Consider the following 14,620-nt stretch of genomic DNA (forward strand, 5'->3'; position numbering starts at 1 on the left):
ATAAATTATTTCTAATAATATATACATTAAATAAAAAATAACTTATATACGTTGATAAAATATATTTTAAACTACACTTATTTTAATAATAAAAATATGATTCATATATTGATGTAAATTTTAATATTTGTAATTATAATTTATATATAAAAACATATTATTTTAATAGATATAGAAAAGTTATTAGATATCATAAAATCTTACCAAAATGAATATTTACTGAGAAAAAATATTTTTGATATAAAATTTATTAGTTATTACTATATTATGAAACTTTTCCAAAAATATAAATCCGTATATAGAAAATCATCATTATTATATTTAAGAAATCTTACCAAAAACATAAATCTAAATATAGTAAATTTTACATGCCACAATTAGATTTATGCCATGTCATATTTTTTTAAGCCATGTCATCATTTTTTTGTGAAAATTAATGTAGTGATGACACATATACAAATCACTTCTCAAATATAGTCTAGGGGTAAATTATTTCTAATAATATATACATTAAATAAAAATAACTTACATACGTTGATAAAATGTATTTTAAACTACACTTATTTTAATAATAAAAATATGATTCATATATTGATGTAAATTTTAATATTTGTAATTATAATTTATATATAAAAACATATTATTTTAATAGATATAGAAAAGTTATTAGGTATCATAAAATCTTACCAAAATAAATATTTACTGAGAAATTTTTTTTTTGATATGAAATTTATTAGTTATTACTATATTATGAAACTTTTCCAAAAATATAAATCCGTATATAGAAAATCATCATTATTATATTTAAAAAATCTTACAAAAAACATAAATCTAAATATAGTAAATTTTACATGTCACAATTATATTTATGTCATGTCATATTTTTTTTAAGACATGTCATCATCTTTTTGTAAAAGTTAATGTAATGATGACACATATACAAATCACTTCTCAAATATAGTTTAGGGGAATTCACCATAAGAGATTAGGTGCTCATGCAAAGACCATTGTGATTTCTCCATGGTTGTCTGGCTTTGAGACATAGCTAACGCATGAATATGATTCTTAATTCTTATTCAGTATTCCATTGTTATCTAATTAATGTGGAGATTGCTTGAAATTTTTGTAATTGCATACGTTTTTGTTCGTAATGGATCGGAAGTTATGAATCTAACGAATTCGTAGTCTGCCTCTAATCTTCCGATTTACTCGCTTGGGTCGCACACCATCCCCCTTTCTCAACCTCACTACCCCTCTTTGATTTCACTCGTCGAATGCATATTTTCTATTTATTTGTTCCTTAATAAGTCGAATTATGGAGTCCTACTTAGTCTATTAGAAAAGGACCTTTATTTTATTCAGATTCAAATGTAGAATCAAACACAATAACAAATATGTTATAATGTTGTTTTCCTATATTTAAATGTTTCTTTCTAAAGCATATAATTGTAAAGAATCTCATTCCAAGTATCTGGCACGCCAGAGAGACACCAGTGGCTGCAATCATTGCCGGTTCGGCCGCCTATACCGTAAATGGAAGGGTGACCATCTTTCCGAAGCAATGAAAGCATAGTAATGTCTAGCAAAGTCACCGGTTTGGTAATTTTCCCGAGTGCTCTCTTCAAAACTCCAACTTCTGGTGGCAATCCTCCTGGATAATTTGTCCCCCAAAGTGGTTCCGTCTGTCCCGCGCAACTATGTGCAGCTGGTTCACCCCATAGAGATCCACTACCAAACAAATAAAATGAAAGTTTAAAATATCTGATTGATTGCCGATTAAGAAAATGTGTATAACACCTTACTTGTAATGAGATGGTGAAATTCCTTGGAAAAATACTCTTGTTTTCCTAGTATCTACCACGGTATCGACCCATTTGCCCCAAGTTCCAAGTGCAATTTCGAATGCCGCCATGCGGTCCATGTCTTTTGTGACGTTACTTCCTATTTGAATATAATCCCATCTGCCCAAAACAATTCGAACATAAACTTCTAGTGATTTAATTAAGCCAAGAATAAGCAAAGTGAAGAATTACGATTTACGGCTCCACCAATGCCAAGTGTTGAAAATCAGTGTATCCATTCCTAACCAATTCTTTCCATCGTTGATCGAATCAAGCTTCATCACGCTCCCAATCTTCTCACTCACTATATCTACCAAATACGGATTCCTATCAAACTTTATTTCAACTCCATACTCCTGAAAACATTAAGCATTTATTGTTTAGTTTGGTTTAACTCATCCCAGTTTTCTATTTGACAGATATATTTTACGTAACCAGAACGAGTGTATTATTATTACCTGGAATGTGAAGGTTGAGATAGTAGTGCCTTCTGTGGTCATAGTATAGGGAGACTTGGGAACAGAAGAGTGGAGCATACATGTCAAAGACTGCCATTGATTTAGGCTAAGAGAATCACCTACAAACATTATCTTCTTCCCTCTATTTTTCTGCAAAAAATCTACTCCATTGAACCTACACAACAAAACAGTAAAATAACGGTGGCTTCTTAAGGCAAGTGTGATAAATGATAATTAACGTTAAAATCAAGAAATTTTCTGGCTTGTGTGTGTGTTATTTATTCAAAATGATACATTTGATGCAAAACATCTAGAAACAACAACAAAGAAAGAATTAAAAAGGAATTATAGATTAACTGATGATACCATGCTAATTTGCATCCCTGTGGTTGCCATCTGAAGGTAGGGTAGTCGAGATCTGGCCGTCCATTTTTCTTGCAAGCGAACTCGCGTCTTATGAATGGACACGTGGATGGATCGTAGAGAGGGTAGGAAGCATCCTTCACCCACTGACCCGTGAACATATCACATCCCTTTGCAAGAAGAGGAAGGAGGAGGAGCAGCGATAAAACTAATGCAGAGCCATAAGAAATGGCGTTTTCCTGTAAAACCATTTCAGCACAGACGAGAGCGAGAGATAAAGAGAGATTCAAATACTCACCTGGGATTTTATACACCCACAAATCTATATATATATACTAGGGTCGCTCCGCCCTACAGGCGGAAATTTATAATAAAAACTATTTTATATGAATTTATATTGATTTTATGAAACATTTGTAACACATTATAGATTAAAAACTATATTACAAACAAATAAAAAATGAATAGAATTCTGAGATCCTATTATTGTACAAATGTTGTAAGAACAACAATATATATTTTCTGCCAACTTATAATCCAAATTAGTCATTATGGTTAGCAATTAAACATATATAGTTCCATACTATCTCCATGTGGGGTTAATTAGGCTTCCAGCTAAACATCCTAATTGATAAAAGCAATATTTTGTGTTAACTGCCATTATTTCATCTAAATTGTTTTGGACATCTTGAAAAGACACAATTAAAAAGAAACATAATTGTCTTAAACAAAATTTTATCACATTCAAAAGTAAATTTTACAAAAAGAAATGCATGACACAATTACATGCTTGTTTTTTTTTGAACATAATGGATAACTAAACGGCCCTAGAGTTCCAATAAGCAGAATCAGGCTTAAGAGGGTAAAGATCGCTGGTGTTGGCCGTGGAAGTAGAAGACGACGTGAACGGCCCGTCGGTGCTGATAGTCTGATCCAACATATTCATCTCCTCTTCATTTATCATCGCGTAATGCTTCTTCATTGCCCTCACGCTCTCATTATCTTTCTCGCTTCCTTTGTTGAAGGAAGCTTCAAGAAGCTTCTCAACATTCACAGTGGAACTTCCTTCGAGAATACTCACCACCGTCGACATGGATGGTCTTTCCGACGAAACTTTACTGGTGCAGAGGATCCCTATCTGGATCATGGTCATTGCTTCTTCTCTGTTGTAATCTGTTGCAAGCCTCGGGTCTACTACTTCATCAGTTTGTTTTGCTCCCTTAGAACGTGTACCTTGGAAATATATTGAGATTCAGAGTCATCATTTTGTTTCAGAAAAGTATTTAGGGTTTAGGGTTTAGAGGCGAAAAGATAATAACTTACCCAGTCAAGAAGGTTGAAGGTCTCGACTCTGAAACGTGTGATCGTGTTGCTTCTTCCATGAACGATTTCTAGGGCCACAACTCCAAAACTATAAACGTCTGCTTTATCTGTCAAATGACCTTTCATGGCGTATTCTGGAGCCATGTATCCGCTGCATAAACAAGTTTGTTTTGGTTATAAGAAATCTTCATAGAGCTGAAACTTCTTGTTTGACTCACTATGTTCCTGCGACTCGTGTGCTGATGTGTGTGTTTTCTTCTTCATCAAGCTTAGCAAGACCGAAATCCGAAATCTTTGCGTTGAGTTCCTTATCTAGCAAGACATTAGTGGCTTTGATGTCTCTGTGTACAATCTTGAGTCTTGATTCCTCATGAAGATAAGCTAAACCTCTAGCTATTCCAACGCAAATCTTCTGCCTAGTTGGCCAATCTAGTCGTATTTGAGTCTCTTGAGGACCTTTAAGAAACAAAAGAAATATTTTTACAGACTAACATATGCATTTTAATGCTTTTAGAAAGGGTGCACTAACCAAAAAGTGCACGAGCGAGACTGTTGTTTTCTAAGTACTCGCAGACTAGCAAGAGCTGGTCACCTTCGACGCAACATCCATATAGTTTAACCAAATGTGGATGTTGTAGAGCAGAAATCATAGCAATCTCGTTCAAGACCTCTCTGTTCCCTTGTTTTGATTTTGATGATAGCTGTTTCACCGCCATTACGGTTCCATCTGTCAACGTTCCCTGGGTTCATACAATATACAAAACCTTTAGACAACTGCTCTCTCTGTTACCCAAAGATAACTGTTGCAAAAAAATGTTTCTAAAAAATGTATACTTGTTTATGTTTTCAATGCATTTTATATGAATAAATAATAGTAAATTATATTGTTAAAAAAATAATTGTATCTATTAATATTCGATTGATTTAGATTTTTAAAAATAGTTAATCGCAAAATAATATATTATTATCAGATTTAATATTTTTTAGTATGCATAAAAGCACACAATATTTATTTTTATAAACAAAGTATTGTTCATCATTCTATTTTTCTCATAACAACTAGGTGTTTTCCTGCACCATGTGTAGCAGTAAAATTTTAAATTTAAATTATATTTAAAAATAAAATTTTGTTAATGTTTTAGATTTTGTTATTCTAAACCAATATTTTAATATAAATACTAATTTAGTTAAACATAAAATTAAGATAAAATAAATAATTTAATTTAATTAAAATTATATTTAAAATCATAATTTAGATAGAATTTTATTTGTTTATTTTGGTTAAGATATATTAAATTAACTTGTATAAAATAAAGTAAAATTGATATAATTTTTCTTGTAACTATCAAAATATAAAAATAAACAGAATTTCTAAAATTTCTAGATATCAAAAAGAAATAAATGATATTACGATTAAAAATAATATTTTTTTATAAAGATTGTATGACATTTCGAAATATTTTTAATAATAAAAATTGTATGAATATAAAAATATACTTAAATAATATTTCAATTTTTTTTAAAAAAAATATTTCATAGTTCTATTATCAAATTATTTAATGACATATTTGAATAAATTTATTTTAATGATGATTTATTAGTTATTACCGTATTATCAAAAGTTACAAAAAATTAAAATTAACATTAAATGTAGTATGCATGTCATATTTAACCATAAGTCATGTCATCATTTTTAATATGTCATGTCATATTTTTTGGTGAAAATAATTGTGGAAATGACATGTGTGAAATCACTTCACAAATAATTTCACAAATAATATCTAGAGGATGTCAACTACTTTATGATGCTAACCTTGTGTACAGGACCGAAACCACCTTCTCCGATCTTGTTTGCTGGATCAAAGTTGTTTGTAGCAACTTTGATTTGCCTCAACGAAAAGGAACTTATCTGGAAATCCAAGTTTTTGAAATCTGTTGGTGAAGAAGAAGAATAAAGATCATTAAGTTTGGGAAAAACATATATAGACTTTTTTTTTTATAATCCAGGTATCCGGACACCCCGGAGGGAACCCGACTAGCGCCTAAGTACACCTCCGCAGAAGGCATCCTTGAGAGCCGTCTTTTTCACCCCATTTTTAATAGACGGTGGCCAGCGGGAATCGAACCCGGGACCGTATTGGGGCCGAAGCTCCCTCAAATACCACTAGGTTAACCCCGCTGGTTTATATAGACTTTTAACTCAGTAAGTCTTACTAAGTACTTCCGTTTTTTTATAGATGATATTTTAATAGTAGATACATAAATTAAAAAAAATATTTAGTTCTTTACATTTTCTAAACAAAAATATCAACAACTATTCAGCTAACCAAAATTTGACCAATATTAAAATAAACTGCATAATATCATTGATAATAGAACATTAATTGTTATTAACTTTTACTTTGTTGAAAACATTGTCTAGTTTGGAATAAACAAATTTTCCTAAAACGTCATGTATTTAAAAACGGAAGGAGTACCTTTTTCCATCTGACTCTTGGGTCTTAAGCAACCTCTCCACCATAAAATACCACCGATTAAAAGCACAAGAAACAACGTCGAAGCAACCACAGCACCAACCAACGTGCCAATAGAGCTTCCACCACCACTTCCAGTGCCAGCTTCCTTAGGTGGAATGAATTCTACAACAAGATCATTAAAGATAAATACAAAAAACACTCAAATAATTCTCTCTGTCAGATAGTTTTAAGGTTAGCAAAGTATACTTGGATCTACGGATACAGCTGATATGAGAGCACCATATACACCTCTTGTAGGAAGACCTTGAGTTCCTTTGCCAGCCCAAAACAATCTTATTTCATGTTTCCCATCTGTAATCATGACCGGGAAACTCTTAACCACAGCTCTTCCAACACCTTTTGCCTCATCTACTATATTGAAATCCTTAACCACAAGCTATCCCTGCACATTACCACACACGCCAGTTGATTTAAAGCATTACAATCTTTTCAAACATTTTTTAGAAAAGTAAAAAGTAAATTACCTGAACGTATATGTCAAAGAATCGTCTCCCCAAACTGCTAAATGTTTGGTTGCCAGTGAACACAATTTCAGCGAAGTGGAGATTAACAGTGTAGTTTCCTTGTCCAAGACAAAATGCGTAGTAAGTGAGGGAAATGGCAGAGAGACGTGCATGTGTATAAAGACTAGGATCTGCTATACTAAGCTCTGACGTATTTGCCCATAAGGTTACTTCATTGGGAGACCGCTCATCATCCAAGAACTTCCCGGTGTTGCTTGAAACCCAACCGTTTCTACTGTCGTAGAAGATTGGTCTATCCGATGTATCAGCATCAGCATCATACTTAGTCCCATTGATTGTAAGTTCAGAACCACCACAGTTTATATGAAGTCCATAGAAAGCTTTTTTTTTTTTTTGTCACAAATTTCATTAATTTAAATCTAAAAGGTCTCAACGATTACAAACCGGAGTAGTTTCGACGGTACAATGAACAAAAGAAGAAGCAGTAAAGCAATAACACATGAGATAGAAGTGTTTAAAGGAGAGGCTTGCTCAAAGTTGAGAGATCGGCAGAAAATCTTCACTTGAATCCTTGAAACCACAGCTCGGAAGAGCTTCAAATAGTCTGAGACGACGTTGAAATACCCTAGTGAAAGGGATTTGGAGGAGTTCAATACTGGCTTGAACACCAAAAAAGATTCACCTCTCTTGGAGAGGGATGCAGGAGAGTCTATGTCAACCGCAATAGTATCAAAAGGCCTTAATTGCCTGGATTTATCATTGAAGCACACACGAACAGCTCTAAAAACCGCAAGACTTACCCAAGAGTCTAGGTGAATCTCTAACTCTAGCTTCACTTTCGAAGAGCTTAGGACAATGGAGTTTGGTGACGAAGTATACGGTTTAATCGGGTCAGAAGCTCGGACCTTGACATTACCGTGTCTAGGCCAACTTATTGTAACCGGAAGAAACTTGAGCAAACTGTCATCGTACTCGCTTCCGTTGAGCGTGAGTGAGTAAGCATCGGATGAGAGGCAGTGAGATTTGGAATAGTCGGGTTGAAGCCTTAACTGCTTGGATATTGAAATAAGGTTTCGATGAGATGCAGTAAGAGGAGACTCAAAGGATATACGATCCTTCACAAAAGAGCTCCCGATTAGGGTTTCACCAGAGTCGGAGTGGAAGCTAAGGCCGCCGTGAGAGGAAGATGAACCATCGACTGATGGGGCATTGCGTTCACCAGAGCATACCAGAACCATAGCGGCACTTGACGAAGGAGATACATGTACGATGGAGAGGAAAGCTCCTCCTCCGGTGAGACAGATCTGAGTTGTCTCTGTTCTTGACCCACGGTAGTAGATCTCGTGGAAGAAACATGATGCCCTAAATCCGGAGGTGGAGATGGAGGGAAGTGAAATAGGTGGGGAGGAGTGAGGCGGCGTCTGGTGAAGATCTCGAAGAGAGGATGAAGACGGTGGCTTTGATTGGGATGTAACCGTTGGGTCCGGTGGGTCAGGTGGATCTCGTGGGTGAAGAGGATTTAACAGCACCGAAGCAAACATCCACCGACGGCGAGCAAGAGAGAAGACCAGATCCTGGTTCATCGGCGCGGAGGGAGGTAGCGGGAGCAGAGCCATCAGAAAAACTCAAACGACGTCGGTGAAAGGAGCACAATCGTCGGCCAGAGACAAGGACGAGGAGGAGCTTCAACTAGGAAGAGAACACATCAACCGTGCCGGAGAAACAACGGTAGGACGAGCTCATTTTGGCCGTTGCGGCTTCCTTGGTTTCCATGTCTGAGAGAGAAGCTTCTAGGGCGAACCTCTCTCGTCCATAGAAAGCTTAAGAATAACAAAAGTTAAGTCAGATGCGCTACTAAATTTTTAGCGATATGGTTTTGTGCAAAGACTTACTTTTGGGACATTTATAGCTACTCAGACACGAAACGTTTGAGCTGTAGAAAAACATAACAACATAATATCAATATTCTAGTCAGTGTTAGAGAGAAGTAGCCATAGTCTTATGAACTGAGAGTTGGTCTGACTGCTTTAACTATGGCAGAATATTTCCAAGATGTTAATGAGCGAGACGATTTTAAAACTTATATGAGAAGAATAAAAAAGGCTTACTGGTTATTTGCCACTAAAGGGCTTGTGCTTGAAAACATATTCCTGTGAATGAAAAGAAACAAGAAAATGTAAGATGTATATTGATATTTTAAGGCACGAGAAGTTATGAATTTTTATTGTTCTTCTTACACAGCATTCTTCTGACATTCTGCGGTTCTTAGATCATTGGTAAAGTCATTGTAAGTAAGATCACTGCAATATAAATAACCAAACAAGATTTTATTAGGTTGTGTCACTACAAAAGATTGTGTAATAAATATCGTTGAAGAAAACTCACATCTTATCTCCTTTGTCTACCATCCAATCTGGTACTTCCCGACTTAACATGTTACTTGTAAAATATCTGAAAGATTAGAAAACAAAATTAACTTCCATTCATAGAGAGATTTTAACAAAACAAGAAGAAATAAGAGAGGAGCAGAGAGTCATACATGTTATCTACGTTGTCAAGAGGGCTATATGCCACTGGAATTGGCCCACTTAGCTTATTAAAGCTAAGATCTCTGCAAAATGAGACTCACAATGTCATATTGAATTCTTTTATGATGGCCAAAGAAAAAAAGAGTTCACTTACATGAGTTTTAATTTATTCATCTGTCCAAGATACGGTGGTAACTCTCCTGTAAGATTGCAGTTCCTAAGAATCCTGTTACCAAACAGCCAATGGAAGTAGAAGTAAAGCTCAACCGAATGTGGGAAGAAACTATTACTGACTTCGTTTAGTCTTAGACTCAAATTCACAATGTCTTTATCGATATCATGTTTTGTAGCGGCGGAAATGGAGACTCTGATCAGCTCAATTCACTGATTCTCCTACAAAAAGTTTTGGAAAAGAAACAATAAATATTATTGATATTTGAGTCCACTAAAAGTGACAACAATGAATCACACACGCAAAGTTGGTATACTTACAAGTCTGTTAACTTTGTAAGAGAACCAATGGTACTAGGAATTGGTCCGGCTAAACCACTTGCTTGAATAACCCTGTTGCATGCAACACAAAAACATTTCACTCATTTGTAAGTCACCAATACCCATACAAGAAACGAAAGAATCTGATTACGCAAAAAGAACTGCCTACAGTTTTCCAAGTTCTGTCCAGTTTTGGATCAAATCTGGTATAGTTCCGGTGAACTGGTTGTCACTTATACGGCTACAAATCAAGAGAATAATATATGTTAATGTTCATATATATATATAAGAGTCAGAATCTCCAGAAAAATATGCATTACGAACTAGAAGAATATTAGACTAAGTCTTACAAATCAGTCAATGTTGTAAGTTTGGAGAATGTACTTGGGATGTCTCCAGTCAAGTAGTTCGAGCTAAGAAGCCTACAAAGATAAAACAAAGCCTCAAGACTAGTAAATTCTCTGAAAGTTTCTGTAGATGTAAAAGAACTTGGACAAAATGATTCTTACATTCTGTCAATGTTTGATAGATTCCCAAGATCTGGAGGTAATTTACCTGAAATCTGGTTGAATTCCAAGGCACTAAAAACCAAATGTTCCACAAAACATAAATCAAATAAAAAAATTATCACCAAAGTATGACTTATCTAAAACAATTAGAGCAGGATTATCCCTCGTATTTAGGGGAGATCTTATGATTAAAAGAAAATCAAAAAGACAATTAAAAGGTAAAGACGTTTCTTATTTGGGGTAAAGAAGAAACGTGTTTATGGAACACGTGTAAGCAAAATGAGAGGAGAGAAGGGGAGCGTGTCTTTGTTTCGTCATTTCTCTCTTTTTCGAAACCGAATCGTCTCCTTTCTCTCTCTCGAAACCAAAGCTCGGAGAAGGCGATTCTCCTACTCTCGCCGTGGATCGTCGACATACCGGCGATACTCCCTGTCTCCACACCTCCTAACGGAATCCTCTGTCTCTGTGGCTCGTGTGACTATGCGATTCTCCCTCTCTCGCCGTGGATCTACTGGAATCGGAAGGTAAATGTATTGTTGTGTTTTTCAATCATGCATGTTTAGATTAGACTTCTTCTTGGTTTGATCGCGAGTTTTATTTGTTTGTAGGTTCAATTCTGTCTTGCGGTGGCTCTCCTCGACGGTGACGGAGCTCTCTGTCGGCTGACGGAGCTCTCTGTGGCTCTCCTCGACGGCTGACGGAGCTATCTGTCTGGCGGTGGCTGTCGTCGACGGCTAACGGAGCTCTCAGTCGATGGCTCTCTGCGAATCGCTCAGGTAAAGCTTATGTTCCATGTTCTTCAGTCATACATGTCAGCTGGTTCAAATATATTATTTCAATCTCGTTTTGTTTATTGGTTTTGATTGGGCTTCTCTGTGGTGATTAATTTTATTATTTGTTTGTGTCTTTTGGTTCTGTCTTTTGCGTGCTGAGATGAAGGGATCAAATCGCGTTTGATATGTTCTGTGGAATCTGAGGTTAGTGTTTGCTTCTTAATCCTCTTCTGTCTTAGATAAAATAGCTTATGTATTGTGTACTGAAAAGAAAAGAATTAAAGTCTCAGTCTTTGTTTCAGAATTAAAGAAAATGGGTTAATGTGTTCAGTCTTTGTGTGTTTAGATGGTTGGATCAAACGTGCTTAAGCATGGGTCATTTGACAGAGGAATACGCAGCATCAAAGGTTAGTCTTTCTCTCTTTTATCTGGTCTGTAATAAAATGGTGTAGCTTCTGTCTGACTGGTAGTTAGGTTACTTAATGGTTGCTTTAGTGTTGGGTTATGGTTGTGTCACCGTAATAAATAGAATTGATGGTGTGAAAATAAAGCATTGTTTGTTAGTTGTTTGTTGTTAGATATATGTCAAGTCATATTGGTTGTGTGTGTTGAATGCGAGTTGTGTGTGTTGGTTACATAGACGTGTTGGTTGTGTGTGTTGAATGCGAAATCTCTCTCCTTCATTTTCTTGAACGTTTTATAAACTGTGTCTTCTAGTTCATTCTCCAACGGATGAATGCGCCTTCTCATTCCTTTTCCTCTTTCCCCTGTTTCTTCTCATTCGCTTGTGTCTCCTCTTTCACCTCTTTCACCTATTTCTCCTCTGCCTCCTCTGTCTCCTTTGTCTCCTCTCTCTCCTTTGTCTCCTCTGTCTCCTCTCTCCTTGACTTTGAAAATGGATTTCAATCCATTCCAGGACTCGGCAAATTTTGTTGAACTTCTCCATAGTCAACAAAATGTAGTCTTTGGCAGTCAAGGACGCCTTCCAACCTCTTCATCGCAAGTGCCGTCCTTTGGCAGTCAAGCTGCGGAGCTTCCAGTATAGCGTAAGGAAAGAAGGACGTGGACAGTGGCATAGGATATAGTGCTGATTAGCAGCTGGCTGAACACTAGCAAAGACCCCGTGGTGGGGAATGAGCAGAAGTCAGCAACGTTCTGGACAAGAGTTGCAGCATACTTCTCGGCTAGTCCAAAACTTGCTGGCTGTGAAAAACGCGACGGGAATCAATGCAAGCAACGTTGGCACAAGCTGAATGAAGCAGTTAGCATTTTTGCTGGGGCGTATGAGGCAGCCACAAGAGAGAAAACCAGTGGCATGAATAACAATGACATTCTAAAACTAGCCCACGAAATCTACTTCAACAACCAAACAAAGAAGTTCAGCCTTGAACATGCGTGGAACGAGCTCCGCAACGACCAGAAGTGGTGTGAGCTCGCTACCTCTAAAACTGAAAATAGCTCCAAAAGGAGGAAGTTCGCTGACGGTTCGCATTCAGGAGCAGGCTCTCAAGTCAATGAATTCGATGCTGGTGTAGAAGGAACATCTCGTCCCTCTGGTGTTAAGGCTGCAAAAGCTCGTGGAAAGAAGCCGCAGGTTGAGGGGCAAGATGTATCTGATTATCAGCTCATGTGGATCATCAAGAAGGATGACTTGGCAATGAAGCAACAGCTCTCCAAGATGAGGGTACTTGAGAAGCTTCTTGCAAAGGAGAATCTAGCTGATTATGAAGAAGATCTCAAGAAAAAGCTTATAAATGAGTTAATGTAACTCTCGGTTTGTTTGTTTGATGTTCAAGTTCATGTTCTAGTTTGTTTCATGTTCAAGTTGTCTCGGCTTTATGTCTTCCTTATGTTTCATGTTTCATGTTCTCGGCTTTAGGATCTACTTAAATTTGTAATGTTTTGCTTCATGTTATGTCATGTTCTTTTTCTTGTTCTAATGCTTTGGTGTTTTGTGTTCTTGTTCATTGTTTCATGATCTTGTTTCGGGCCATTGTTTCATGTTCTTGTTTTTTTATTTGTTTCAGGTAGCGGGAAAGGAGAGGCTACATTGGAGAGGAGCATCACGGGTTCTTTTATTTGTGTCAGTTTGTATTGTATCAGTTTGTGTCAGTTTGGCTTGTCTCGGCTTGATTCAGTGTGTCACGGGTTTCAGTGTGCATGTGCATCACGCAGTTTGTATTATTTGATCACACAATACCAACTACTTGAACAAATAAACACACGTTTAACACATTACCAATACCAATACCAACTACATTTGATCATTTGTATTATATAATTCACTGCTATTGCTCTCTACTTCTAACATCACGCAAACTCATCTACTCTCTTTTTCTAACAAAACCAAATTCATCTTCTCTCTATTCTCTCTACTTGTATCAAGCATACTCATCTTCTTCTTTTTTCCTTTCTTTGATCACAAGTTTATAAAACTCTTTAATCATTTCTATGGCTTCTTCTTCTCAAAACACATTTGATGAATCATCTGATGATACATTTGATGACATATTTGATCAAAAATTTGATGAAAAATTTGATCAATTCTTTGATCAAGCGTTTGAGAATTTAAATATTAGTGGTGGTCAAAAAAAAAAAAGAAAACCCCGAGCTTATATCGAAAGAAATCGTGAAGAAGGGCATATTCATTTATGGAATGATTATTTCTGTGATACTCCAACGTATCCTGATAATTTATTCCGACGACGTTTTCGAATGAACAAGCCATTGTTCATGCACATTGTTGATCGACTCTCCAACGAAGTTCTATATTTTCGGGAAAAGAAAGATGGTCTCGGAAGGATTAGTCTCTCTCCTCTTCAAAAGTGCACCGCAGCCATTCGTGTCTTGGCGTATGGTTCTGCAGCTGATGCGGTCGACGAATACCTCCGGCTCGGTGAAACAACAACTCGGTTATGTGTGGAAAATTTTGTAGAAGAAATAATATATTTGTTCGGCTATGAGTACTTAAGAAGACCAACACCGGCTGATCTTCAACGTCTACTTGATGTTGGAGAATATCGTGGATTTCCCGGGATGATAGGAAGCATCGATTGTATGCATTGGGAGTGGAAGAATTGTCCAACCGCTTGGAAAGGGCAATATTCTCGTGGTTCGGGTAAACCAACAATCGTTTTAGAGGCGGTTGCTTCATACGATCTCTGGATATGGCATGCATTTTTTGGACCTCCAGGTACATTAAATGATATCAATGTTCTTGATCGTTCACCTGTTTTTGATGACATAATAAAAGGTGAAGCTCCGAGTGCCACTTTCTCTGTCAATGGAAGAGAGTATCATATGGCTTACTATCTCACCGACGGTATTTATCT

At 36.3% G+C, this 14,620-nt stretch overlaps 1 protein-coding gene and 1 pseudogene across 1 annotated transcript; both read right to left on the reverse strand.

Moving 5' to 3' along the window:
* Window positions 1-1,349: 1,349 nt before the first annotated feature.
* LOC106292997 (protein trichome birefringence-like 41) lies at window positions 1,350-2,968 on the reverse strand. Its single transcript, XM_013728671.1, has 5 exons — window positions 2,666-2,968; window positions 2,300-2,474; window positions 2,034-2,197; window positions 1,803-1,961; window positions 1,350-1,728 (listed from the first exon to the last, which is right to left on the reverse strand). The coding sequence occupies exons 1-5, from the start codon at window positions 2,911-2,913 to the stop codon at window positions 1,434-1,436; spliced, it is 1,041 nt and encodes a 346-aa protein (XP_013584125.1). The 5' UTR covers window positions 2,914-2,968; the 3' UTR covers window positions 1,350-1,433.
* Window positions 2,969-3,443: 475 nt separating this feature from the next.
* The window catches only part of LOC106292998, a 29,482-nt pseudogene continuing 18,305 nt past the window's right edge, over window positions 3,444-14,620 (reverse strand).

The sequence above is a fragment of the Brassica oleracea genome, chromosome C5 (genome assembly GCF_000695525.1).
Source record: "Brassica oleracea var. oleracea cultivar TO1000 chromosome C5, BOL, whole genome shotgun sequence".
NCBI classification, from domain to species: Eukaryota; Viridiplantae; Streptophyta; class Magnoliopsida; order Brassicales; family Brassicaceae; genus Brassica; species Brassica oleracea.

Coding starts and splice junctions, on each gene's coding strand:
- LOC106292997 (XM_013728671.1), bottom strand. CDS start 2,913: ATGGTTTTACAGGAAAACGCCATTTCTTATGGCTCTGCATTAGTTTTA. Junction 2,198..2,299: donor TCTCAACCTTCACATTCCAG/GTAATAATAATA, acceptor TAATGTTTTCAG/GAGTATGGAGTTGAAATAAA. Junction 1,962..2,033: donor CATTGGTGGAGCCGTAAATC/GTAATTCTTCAC, acceptor TGTTTTGGGCAG/ATGGGATTATATTCAAATAG.